At 43.7% G+C, this 13,313-nt stretch overlaps 1 protein-coding gene and 1 pseudogene across 1 annotated transcript; both read right to left on the bottom strand.

The window, feature by feature from the left end:
* Nucleotides 1-2,792: 2,792 nt before the first annotated feature.
* Nucleotides 2,793-5,303, bottom strand: LOC117186447 (annotated as a pseudogene).
* A 1,930-nt stretch (nt 5,304-7,233) lies between these two features.
* On the bottom strand, nt 7,234-9,856 carry LOC117186419 (serine/threonine-protein kinase polo-like). Its single transcript, XM_033387200.1, has 6 exons — nt 9,747-9,856; nt 9,450-9,629; nt 8,877-9,101; nt 8,026-8,805; nt 7,536-7,964; nt 7,234-7,466 (listed from the first exon to the last, which is right to left on the bottom strand). Exons 2-6 carry the CDS (start codon nt 9,546-9,548, stop codon nt 7,272-7,274), a joined length of 1,728 nt encoding a protein of 575 aa, XP_033243091.1. The 5' UTR covers nt 9,549-9,629; nt 9,747-9,856; the 3' UTR covers nt 7,234-7,271.
* Nucleotides 9,857-13,313: the final 3,457 nt, after the last annotated feature.

Raw genomic sequence — 13,313 nt, forward strand, 5'->3', positions numbered from 1 at the left:
GGGAAAAGACCAGGGAAAAGGCATACATCGCCGTGTTCTGCTGCTTTTCCACAAAGGCAGTACACCTGGAGCTGGTAAGCGACCTGACCACAGATGCATTCTTGGCCGCCCTGCGTCGATTCTTAAGCAGACGTGGGAAGTGCCAAACTATTCATTGCGACAATGCAACGAACTTTGTGGGTGCAAACAACCAGCTTAAAGAATTAGAAGTCTCTATATTCAGCTCAAAGGCAAGTGCTCTGATCACGAATCATTGCAACAAAAAACAAGTGGATTTTAAATTCATTCCTCCCAGGGCTCCATCGTTTGGCGGCCTCTGGAAGCGGCGGTAAAATCAGCAAAAAAAGCTGTTGATAACAACCACCAACACAGCCTCATTGACATTTGAAGAACTAAACACAGTGATAATCGAAATTGAAGCAATTCTCAATTCTCGACCCATCACTCCAATGTCAAATGATCCCACTGATACAACAGCGCTCACCCCAGGACACTTCTTGATTGGTGAACCATTGACAACGCCTCCTGACGTCAATACTGATCAACAAGGAAGAACATTGGTCAAGCGCTGGGAATTGGTATCGCGCCTAAAGCATTCATTCTGGAAACAATGGTCTACAAAATACCTCAAAGAATTGCAAGCTCGGCATAAATGGAAGACCGCTTCACCAAACGTACCTGAAGGATTATTAGTTTTGGTTAAGGAAGACAACCTTCCTGTAATGAAGTGGCCAATGGGTCCCATCATTAAGACATATCCTGGACAGGACAACCACGTACGAGTGGTTGACGTTAAGACAGCATCTGGCGTATACAAGCGCCCTGTCACTCGTCTAGCGCCGCTCTTTCCAGAAGAAGTGGCAATCAAACGTTCCCACAACGTGATCAGTGACACCACGGAGATTGATGAGCCACCCACACAGCGAACAACAAAATTGTCACCAACATTAACATCAACAGATGGGCAACCTGACGTATACTACGGGAAAAAACACTGTATTTAAAGTATTTTTTTTATATCCGATCTTTCTCTATACCTCCAAAAAAAAAATTACCACGATACTTACACCTGAACTGCGATAAATTGTTTAAAGTTTCCTAATTCGTGCGTCAGCCGAAACAATAGAAATTTGGCCGACGGTACTCAGAAAACAGAAATATAATACATAAGACATTCCTAGAATCAATTTGAGACGTAAAATCTTCCAATTTGAATAATTTGAGAAGCATTGTATTTATTACTACAGTGGTTCAAATTTTATTAGCTTAGGTAAAAATACAAAAGAAATGTTTACTCCCAAACCGCAGGGTTCCAATAGTTAACATCCATGTTTTGTTTGTTGTTATACCCGATACTCAAAATGAGTATTGGGGTATATTAGATTTGTGGTAAAAGTGGATGTGTGTAACGTCCAGAAGGAATCGTTTCCGACCCATAAAGTATATATATTCTGGATCAGCATCAATAGCCGAGTCGATTGAGCCCTGTCTGTCTGTCCGTCTGTCCGTCTGTCCGTCCGTCCGTCTGTCCGTCCCTTCAGCGCCTAGTGCTCAAAGACTATAAGAGCTAGAGCAACGATGTTTTGGATCCAGACTTCTGTGATATGTCACTGCTACAAAAATATTTCAAAACTTCGCCCCACCCACTTCCGCCCCACAAAGGATGAAAATCTGTGGCATCCACAATTTTAAAGATATGAAAAAACCAAAAACGTAGAATTGTAGAGAATGACCATATCTTTAAGACTGCAGAATCAGAATTGGATCGTATTATTATTATAGCCAGCATCAAGAAAACAAATTCATTTTTTCTCGCCCTGTCTCTCTCTAACACACACGTAGCATAGGCGGCTTTGCTTAGAGTAAAACATTAGCGCCTAGATCTCAGAGACTATAAAAGCTAGAGCAACCAAATTTGGTATCCACACTCCTAATATATCGGACCGAGACGAGTTTGTTTCAAAATTTCGCCACACCCCCTTCCGCCCCCGCAAAGGACGAAAATCTGGGGATATTCAAAAATCTCAGAGACTATTAAGGCTAGAGTAACCAAATTTGTTATCCGCACTCCTGTTAGATCTTACTATAAAACGTGTATCTCAAAATTTCGCCTTACCCCCTTCCGCCCACACAAAGGACGAAAATCTGTTGCATCCACAATATTGCACATTCGAGAAAACTAAAAACGCAGAATCATAGATAATGACCATATCTATCAGATTGCTGAATCTGGATCAGATCGGATCATTTTTATACCCAAAAGGAACAAATCAATTTGCACTGGCTACGCAGCGCCCGACATCACGCTCAGACTGATTTTCTGTCTCTCTCGCACGCACTCTTTGTCGTGTCGTTCAATATTAGCGGCGTCTGCCGGAGGAGAGCCATACTGACTTAGTATCGGGTATAACCGTAGAGTTGCGGTGTCCGCAGCAACTCACAACGTTCCCCCTCGTTTTTTCTACACAAATGTTCGAATTGTTGAAATGATGCGTGGGCGATCGAGGATTACTTGTAATTTCTAAAAGTATACATTTATTTTTATTTATTAATAATTTCTTTCGATATTCGTGTACGAAAATATTTGAACAGATATAAACGTTAAACAGGGAACTAAAATGGAATGCAAAACCAAACAAAAAAAAAAAAACGTTAAACAGTAAATACAAATTTGGACAGAAACTACGATTGTGGGAAAGAATTGGCGTGGGAACAGATGAATGGTTAGGTTGGGTTGGCTAAGGCGTTCGTTATTTAGCTTAAACTAACATTTTGCCTTAGAATGATAGTCCGCTGGTAGGTTGTGGAGATGGTGAACATCATCCAACAATTAAACAAACATCTTCTCCAGCATTTTTCTAAGTTTTTCTTGGGCATAGCGTATCTTTTGATATAATTCTTTGGACACACCGTTCTCCACGATGGTCGAGAAGCGATATGTGCGGAAGTTCTTCTCGTGATCCATGTATGTAATGGCACTCATACGCGGACAAAGAATGAGCTTCATGTGATCCGAAAAATTAAGCTGAAATCAGGAATAGTTTTGGTTAATTTCTATAAGTCGGGAGAGCATTTACTAAATTTGTGTAGCTACCTGTACAGAACCGTTGGTAAGATGCATGACCACAGCACACGTTGTGCGGAACCAGGAGTGCAAATGGGGCATACGCGATATCTGATCACTCTCAATGTTCACATTATTGGCTCCAGCCTTCACGAGATGCTCGATCATGTAACGCTTGAAGTAGGAAAGCAGCTTCATCTTTTTATCAAGCGTCTTGCAGTAATCGGTCGTAGTCATGTAGCTCTCCTTTCCGTCCTTGTCTATGAAGTGGACGTTGATCTGGTTCGGAAGCAGAATCAATTTGGTTGTGTCGTTGAACATAACGCCAATGCCCTCATCACAGAGCTGATAACCGAAGCCGTATTTTTCACTGTAGTCGACCCATTTGGATATCCAGAAGAGCGGCTGTGCTGCAGGATCGGTATTCTCATCCTCGAGATTGCCTTGCAGTATGCGCGGCTGTAAGCACGAGATGATTAATAATTATTTAACAGATACAATCACTGCAATGATTACAAACCTTGTTGTTGATCAGATTGGTGAGCTGCTGGTGCAAGCTCTCAATGTCGCTGCGGTAGTCTTCGTTGTGGCGGCACACCTGGGCCGAGGCAGTGATGGCGTCGTGCAAGTTGGTCTTGAGGAATGTTGACTCCAGACGAGTATCATCCCTAATGCCGTTCATCTCCATCAGCGGCTTGCGATGAATGGAGTCTTCAATGGTGTCGTTGATGCCAATTCGCGGAGCCATAGTTAGGCAAGAGCTTGGCAAGAACGTTGGCACCTTCGAGCCCTTCAGGAAGTCGTAGTTCAGCAACTGGCCAATTGCTGGCGGCTCTCAGGGTTCGGCTGGAGCATGGAGATCACCATATCAGCAGCAGGTTTTCTCAAGTAGCTTGGCACTCTGTACTCGCACTTCTTGATCTTTGAATAAGTGTCCTTCAGCGTTTTGGTCTCAAACGGGTGTTGGCCTACCAACAGAGTGTACATGACGCAGCCAATGGACCATATGTCCACTTCGAACGAATGCCCCTTTTTGGTGAGAATTTCTGGGGCAATGTAGTTTGGGGTGCCGCACAGAGTCTTCTTGCGTTCGCCCTCATATTCGATGCGAGTGGCTAGGCCAAAGTCGCCAATCTTCACGTGCAGCATATCGTTCAAGAACAGGTTTCCTAGCTTCAAGTCGCGATGGATAATGCGGTTGTCGTGCAGATACTTGACGCCTTGGATGATCTGGTAAATGTAGTAGCGGCACTCGAACTCCGTGATGCTTTTCCGGCGCTTGTGCAGCTCCATCATCGACTGAGTGGCAAAAAGGCGGGATCCATTAGTTCGGAAGAACGCATGCTATGCTGAATTTCCGGCGTACTTACCCGCTTCTTGCAAAGCTCCAGGACAATGTAAATGTTCTGGACATCCTCGAAATAGCTATGGAACTTCACTATGTTGGATGATTGAGACTACGATGAATGGTAATCTCCTGAGCGGTCTTCTCCTTCAGGTTGTGCTTGATCATCAGCTTCTTTGATACGATTTTGCCGGCAAAAACATCGTCGGTCTCCACATCGATGATTTCGTAGCACTTGGCAAAGCCGCCCTGCACAAGCAATTGCAAAACATCTCATTATAGCCACAATTTTTTACTAAATAATTGTAAATTGAATGCGACGCGACAAAAAAAAAAGAATGTACGTTTGCATGCATGTATGTGGCTGGGCCGTCACTTCTTTGACAACTCTACCAGGCACACACACGCACGCGTTCACACATAAAACAGTGGAAGGGTGCCAAAGGAAACTGAGGCGAAAATAGATGTAAGCCGCATGCTTGTATGTGTTGGTTTGCATGCCCTTACATACATATGTGTATGCCCAGCGCTGTGAGGCTGCGCAGAGTTGTTAAAATGTGCATGAGGATTCCCTAGAACACAATGATCCACTTCTGGGGCAAGTCTTACCTTTCCAAAGAAGCGCATACGCTTATACGTCCTGCGTTGATTGGAGTCGAAGAGACGATCCGGTATATCTGTGCTTTTATCCTCCGGTTTTGCGGCCATTTTGCTCTGATGTCCCTTTGCCTTGGCGTTCACTCGAAACACAAAAAACTTCCTCGCCTTCGCGTTGATGCAAAATCCGCTCTGTACACACCACGTCCAGTTAAATGCGTTCCCAAAGAAACAATTTAAGATTAATGCAAATGCCAAGACACAAATGATCACTCGCAGACTATGCCTATGCCCACCGACACCACTCACAATTCACAGTTCACGAAAAATAGCCACAAAGCGGAGAACGCGCCGAAACCGTTCGATTTAAATGCCAATGAAAATTAGTGATGTGCGCTGTACATAAATCGAGCTATAATAAATTTTAGTAGATGAATTTTTATATACTTGTGAGACTGATAAGTCAACGCAACTACTTTTCTGAAATCAGAGCACTCTATTTCTCTATTCAGTTGCAGAAATATGCTTAAGTAATAGTTTATAATACCCGTCGGCATAACACAGTGGCACCGTGACACAGTGTTCTATTTAACATGTAATATAATACCTCACGACAACACACTGGCCACTGCAGTGAGTTCTGCTGACAATGCACTCTCTCCGCAGATGGCAAAGACAGCGGGGCAGTTGCTGACCATCAAAATATCGCAATTGCCCACCAGACACTAAAATTATTCATAATACACAAAACATATATTTTACAGACTCAGCACTTTTGTACCTTTTATCACCTATAAATAAGAATCAGTTTTATCAATAAAATCAGTATCAGAAACAGTACCATAACTGCCTGTCACTCATCTTCCATCGCAATCATCAGAGGCTGTCGCCGTGTCTTCAGACCCTCCCTTGCGCACCGTAGGATACCCACTCCGCAGTCCAACTGGTTCAAGTTCTAGTTGCGACGACCAAACTGTAGACGGTTTATGTACCGTATGCAACCCAGCAACCCACTGATACAACAGCGCTCACCCCAGGACACTTCTTGATTGGTGAACCATTGACAACGCCTCCTGACGTCAATACTGATCAACAAGGAAGAACATTGGTCAAGCGCTGGGAATTGGTATCGCGCCTAAGGCATTCATTCTGGAAACAATGGTCTACAGAATACCTCCAAGAATCGCAAGCTCGGCATAAATGGAAGACCGCTTCACCAAACGTACCTGAAGGATTATTAGTTTTGGTTAAGGAAGACAACCTTCCTGTAATGAAGTGGCCAATGGGTCGCATCATTAAGACATATCCTGGACAGGACAACCACGTACGAGTGGTTGACGTTAAGACAGCATCTGGCGTATACAAGCGCCCTATCACTCGTCTAGCGCCGCTCTTTCCAGAAGATGTGGCAATCAAACGTTCCCACAACGTGATCAGTGACACCACGGAGATTGAGGAGCCACCCACACAGCAAACAACAAAATTGTCACCTACATTAACATCAACAGATGGGCAACCTGACGTATACTGCGGGAAAAAACACTGTATTTAAAGTCTTTTTTTTATATCCGATCTTTCTCTATACCTCCAAAAAAAAAATTACCACGATACTTACACCTGAACTGCGATAAATTGTTTCAAGTTTCCTAATTCGTGCGTCAGCCGAAACCATAGAAATTTGGCCGACGGTACTCAGAAAACAGAAATATAATACCTAAGACATTCCTAGAATCAATTTGAGACGTAAAATCTTCCAATTTGAATAATTTGAGAAGCATTGTATTTATTACTACAGTGGTTCAAATTTTATTAGCTTAGGTAAAAATACAAAAGAAATGTTTACTCCCAAAACCGCAGGGTTCTAATAGTTAACATCCATGTTTTGTTTGCTGTTTTTTCTACACAAATGTTCGAATTGTTGAAATGATGCGTGGGCGATCGAGGATTACTTGTAATTTCTAAAAGTATACATTTATTTTTATTTATTAATAATTTCTTTCGATATTCGTGTACGAAAATATTTGAACAGATATAAACGTTAAACAGGGAACTAAAGTGGAATGCAAAACCAAACAAAAAAAAAAACGTTAAACAGTAAATACAAATTTGGACAGAAACTACGGTTGTGGGAAAGAATTGGCGTGGGAACAGATGAATGGTTAGGTTGGGTTGGCTAAGGCGTTCGTTATTTAGCTTAAACTAACATTTTGCCTTAGAATGATAGTCCGCTGGTAGGTTGTGGAGATGGTGAACATCATCCAACAATTAAACAAACATCTTCTCCAGCATTTTTCTAAGTTTTTCTTGGGCATAGCGTATCTTTTGATATAAATCTTTGGACACACCGTTCTCCACGATGGTCGAGAAGCGATATGTGCGGAAGTTCTTCTCGTGATCCATGTATGTAATGGCACTCATACGCGGACAAAGAATGAGCTTCATGTGATCCGAAAAATTAAGCTGAAATCAGGAATAGTTTTGGTTAATTTCTATAAGTCGGGAGAGCATTTACTAAATTTGTGTAGCTACCTGTACGGAACCGTTGGTAAGATGCATGACCACAGCACACGTTGTGCGGAACCAGGAGTGCAAATGGGGCATACGCGATATCTGATCACTCTCAATGTTCACATTATTGGCTCCAGCCTTCACGAGATGCTCGATCATGTAACGCTTGAAGTAGGAAAGCAGCTTCATCTTTTTATCAAGCGTCTTGCAGTAATCGGTCGTAGTCATGTAGCTCTCCTTTCCGTCCTTGTCTATGAAGTGGACGTTGATCTGGTTCGGAAGCAGAATCAATTTGGTTGTGTCGTTGAACATAACGCCAATGCCCTCATCACAGAGCTGATAACCGAAGCCGTATTTTTCACTGTAGTCGACCCATTTGGATATCCAGAAGAGCGGCTGTGCTGCAGGATCGGTATTCTCATCCTCGAGATTGCCTTGCAGTATGCGCGGCTGTAAGCACGAGATGATTAATAATTATTTAACAGATACAATCACTGCAATGATTACAAACCTTGTTGTTGATCAGATTGGTGAGCTGCTGGTGCAAGCTCTCAATGTCGCTGCGGTAGTCTTCGTTGTGGCGGCACACCTGGGCCGAGGCAGTGATGGCGTCGTGCAAGTTGGTATTGAGGAATGTTGACTCCAGACGAGTATCATCCCTAATGCCGTTCATCTCCATCAGCGGCTTGCGATGAATGGAGTCTTCAATGGTGTCGTTGATGCCAATTCGCGGAGCCATAGTTAGGCAAGAGCTTGGCAAGAACGTTGGCACCTTCGAGCCCTTCAGGAAGTCGTAGTTCAGCAACTGGCCAATTGCTGGGCGGCTCTCAGGGTTCGGCTGGAGCATGGAGATCACCATATCAGCAGCAGGTTTTCTCAAGTAGCTTGGCACTCTGTACTCGCACTTCTTGATCTTTGAATAAGTGTCCTTCAGCGTTTTGGTCTCAAACGGGGGTTGGCCTACCAACAGAGTGTACATGACGCAGCCAATGGACCATATGTCCACTTCGAACGAATGCCCCTTTTTGGTGAGAATTTCTGGGGCAATGTAGTTTGGGGTGCCGCACAGAGTCTTCTTGCGTTCGCCCTCATATTCGATGCGAGTGGCTAGGCCAAAGTCGCCAATCTTCACGTGCAGCATATCGTTCAAGAACAGGTTTCCTAGCTTCAAGTCGCGATGGATAATGCGGTTGTCGTGCAGATACTTGACGCCTTGGATGATCTGGTAAATGTAGTAGCGGCACTCGAACTCCGTGATGCTTTTCCGGCGCTTGTGCAGCTCCATCATCGACTGAGTGGCAAAAAGGCGGGATCCATTAGTTCGGAAGAACGCATGCTATGCTGAATTTCCGGCGTACTTACCCGCTTCTTGCAAAGCTCCAGGACAATGTAAATGTTCTGGACATCCTCGAAATAGCTATGGAACTTCACTATGTTGGGATGATTGAGACTACGATGAATGGTAATCTCCTGAGCGGTCTTCTCCTTCTGGTTGTGCTTGATCATCAGCTTCTTTGATACGATTTTGCCGGCAAAAACATCGTCGGTCTCCACATCGATGATTTCGTAGCACTTGGCAAAGCCGCCCTACACAAGCAATTGCAAAACATCTCATTATAGCCACAATTTTTTACTAAATAATTGTAAATTGAATGCGACGCGCCAAAAAAAAAAGAATGTACGTTTGCATGCATGTATGTGGCTGGGCCGTCACTTCTTTGACAACTCTACCAGGCACACACACGCATAAAACAGTGGAAGGGTGCCAAAGGAAACTGCGGCGAAAATAGATGTAAGCCGCATGCTTGTATGTGTTGGTTTGCATGCCCTTACATACATATGTGTATGCCCAGCGCTGTGAGGCTGCGCAGAGTTGTTAAAATGTGCATGAGGATTCCCTAGAACACAATGATCCACTTCTGGGGCAAGTCTTACCTTTCCAAAGAAGCGCATACGCTTATACGTCCTGCGTTGATTGGAGTCGAAGAGACGATCCGGTATATCTGTGCTTTTATCCTCTGGTTTTGCGGCCATTTTGCTCTGATGTCCCTTTGCCTTGGCGTTCACTCGAAACACAAAAAACTTCCTCGCCTTCGCGTTGATGCAAAATCCGCTCTGTACACACCACGTCCAGTTAAATGCGTTCCCAAAGAAACAATTTAAGATTAATGCAAATGCCAAGACACAAATGATCACTCGCAGACTATGCCTATGCCCACCGACACCACTCACAATTCACAGTTCACGAAAAATAGCCACAAAGCGGAGAACGCGCCGAAACCGTTCGATTTAAATGCCAATGAAAATTAGTGATGTGCGCTGTACATAAATCGAGCTATAATAAATTTTAGTAGATGAATTTTTATATACTTGTGAGACTGATAAGTCAACGCAACTACTTTTCTGAAATCAGAGCACTCTATTTCTCTATTCAGTTGCAGAAATATGCTTAAGTAATAGTTTATAATACCCGTCGGCATAACACAGTGGCACCGTGACACAATGTTCTATTTAACATGTAATATAATACCTCACGACAACACACTGGCCACTGCAGTGAGTTCTGCTGACAATGCACTCTCTCCGCAGATGGCAAAGACAGCGGGGCAGTTGCTGACCATCAAAATATCGCAATTGCCCACCAGACACTAAAATTATCCATAATACACAAAACATATATTTTACAGACTCAGCACTTTTGTACCTTTTATCACCTATAAATAAGAATCAGTTTTATCAATAAAATCAGTATCAGAAACAGTACCATAACTGCCTGTCACTCATCTTCCATCGCAATCATCAGAGGCTGTCGCCGTGTCTTCAGACCCTCCCTTGCGCACCGTAGGATACCCACTCCGCAGTCCAACTGGTTCAAGTTCTAGTTGCGACGACCAAACTGTAGACGGTTTATGTACCGTATGCAACCCAGCTTCCTACACACACACACACATTAACATTTGGTGACCCCGACCTTGGTCATCCTTTCAAACTGTCAGACAAGCTACAGTGAAAGGATTCGATCTGGACATCAGATTGAAGCAGTCAACAGGACATCTTCAATAAAAATTTGGCATCAGGCCATACACTTACGGTAGCATCTCCTACCAATAAGTATCACTTTGGCAAATCTGACATATTCAGGTTATCAGCCAACAGAAAAACAGCTATAGAATTCGATTACCACCAAGGTAATCAATTTTTGTTGTTCCGTGCGTTCCATAGATTGGAAACAGCACAAATCCCTCCATCCAACACATCACCTGTACTATTACCTTTCTGACCGACAACGGTTGCGATTTGGAGCGTATCCAGCTGCAAAGCAAATAAAACACTCCCAACGGGTCAGAAGTAATTAGTACAAACAGATAGAATGGATACACATATGGAGGCAGAAGCTGCCGCTACAATGGCAATGGATGTGCAGCAAGAGATTGGTGAGGAAATATCGAGGTGCATTCGGAACTTAAAAAAAGATTCCCAAGAACGAAAGCAAACGGCCTCTTATTTTCAAGCCAAAATATCAGCACTCGAAAATGCGTGGAATCGCTTTAACAAAAACGACTCCAAACTTCTCGATACAGACAAAACGGATGAATACGTAAAATTCCGTGAAGACTTACGTACAACATGTAAGCAATACATTACGATTTTTACCGAATGCATGGATAAGCTATCACAGACGTCTAGTGCTCGTGGGGAACGTCAAATCGTCCCTAAAGAAAAGCATGAGAAACCTTCAGTAGGTCCCAAAGAAAGCGATCTGATCCAGCAGTCCTCGAAGGATTACAGCAAACTGATTTCACTATGTCGCCGACAAAAGGCCATAGTAGAGTCCGTTAAACGCAATCTGAAACAACTTTCAGAGGCGGACGGACGCACATCAAGTGATTTGATAAAATCACTATGGACTCAAGCGCAGGAAGTCCACTTCACAATTCATGAGGAATACGAGGACCCAGTGGAAGGAGGATATGACATGGAATCCTACCTAACACTGGAAAGTAAGGTCCAAAGAGCATTGGCAAAATCAGCCACACCAAACACGGATAACGTGCAACTTCAACGCATCAGCATCCCAAAGTTTGATGGGGATCTATTAAAGTGGACCCAGTTCTTCGATCTGTTCTCATGCATGGTGCATGAGACCAACATGCCTACGGTGAAAAAGATGTGGTATCTTAAAACCACCGTTACCGGCGAGGCAGAAAGATTGATTCGACATATCGATCTAAAGGAAGAAAATTATGAAGCCGCTTGGGAAATACTAGTTGACGCATACAACAATCCCAGAGATGTTTCGAACACGGTACTGAACCGCTTCCTCAATCACCAAACAATTAATGACGATCCCAAGTCATTAAAAGAGTTGTATATAACAACCATAGCATCCCTTGCATCACTAAAGGGATTGGGCATCAATATATCTACATGGGATCCGATATTGATTGCCACCCTTCAGCCCTGGGGGAGTCGTTGGAAACCGCAACAAAAAGATTCCTAGCGTTGGAGCGGCGAAGCTCACCAGAAACTTGGAAGAGTTATGTGGACTTCATGGAAGAGTATGAAGGACTAGGACATATGAAGATGGTGCCAGCATCAAAAGTTCCCAAAAAGGCACTACTTCATTCCACATCATTGTGTACTCAAACCTGAAAGCACCACCACAAAGCTTCGGGTAGTATTCGATGCCTCATGCAAATCAACAAGCGGGAAATCTTTGAACGACATTCTGCAGGCTGGACCCACCGTTCAGAGCGAACTTATGTCCATTCTGCTACGATTTCGAATTCATAAGTACGTATTCACAGCGGACATAGAAAAGATGTACCGGCAAGTGTGGATGAACCCGGAGGATCAATTCCATCAGATGATAGTCTGGAGAAACAATCCATCCGAAGAGATCAGGTACTATCGCCTGAAAACAGTAACATATGGGACAACAGCTGCTCCGTTCCTAGCAACGAAATGTCTGGATCATTTGGCAATACAATACAAAGACAGACTACCAGTAGGATCAACAACATTAAAAACCGATTTCTATGTTGACGACTGTCTAACTGGAGCAAACACGATTCCAGAGGCAATTCATGTTCGACAAGAACTAAATAAGATATTGCTACCGTCCGGATTCAAATTGCGCAAGTGGTGCTCCAACAATGAGCAACTTCTCCAAGGAATCCCCAAAGAGGATACTGTAACCGATGTAAAACTAGGAGAGACACTAGAGCACTACAGCGTGAAAACTCTGGGTCTCATCTGGATGCCGAAGAAGGATACATTGTGTGGACGAACACAGAAAAGCCAGGCTACACGCATCACCAAACGGGTGGTATGTTCCGAACTGGCCCAAATCTTTGACCCACTAGGACTCTTTTCACCGGTGGTAGTAAAGGCAAAAATCTTCATGCAACAACTTTGGGAGCTCAAACTGGATTGGGATGACGAATTACCATTACAACACCAAACCGAATGGAAAGAATACCGGGACGACTTACAAACATTGAACAAAATGCAAGTTCCCCGGCATATCTACGATGGTAAAACTCCAGTTACCCAAGAACTCCATACGTTTGTAGATGCATCAGAACGAGCATATGGCGCAGCTGTATATGTACGCGCTACATACAAAAACAACCAAGTGTCAGTAAGACTGCTCTGTTCGAAATCACGTGTGGCGCCGACAGCCAAACAATCGCTACCACGGTTAGAACTTTGTGCTGCAGTCCTCGGTGCCGAGCTCACAAACCGAGTCCGACAGGATCTGCACATGGACATTAACACGGTTTCAGGATGGTGTTG

The sequence above is a fragment of the Drosophila miranda genome, chromosome XR (genome assembly GCF_003369915.1).
Source record: "Drosophila miranda strain MSH22 chromosome XR, D.miranda_PacBio2.1, whole genome shotgun sequence".
Lineage (NCBI taxonomy): Eukaryota > Metazoa > Arthropoda > Insecta > Diptera > Drosophilidae > Drosophila > Drosophila miranda.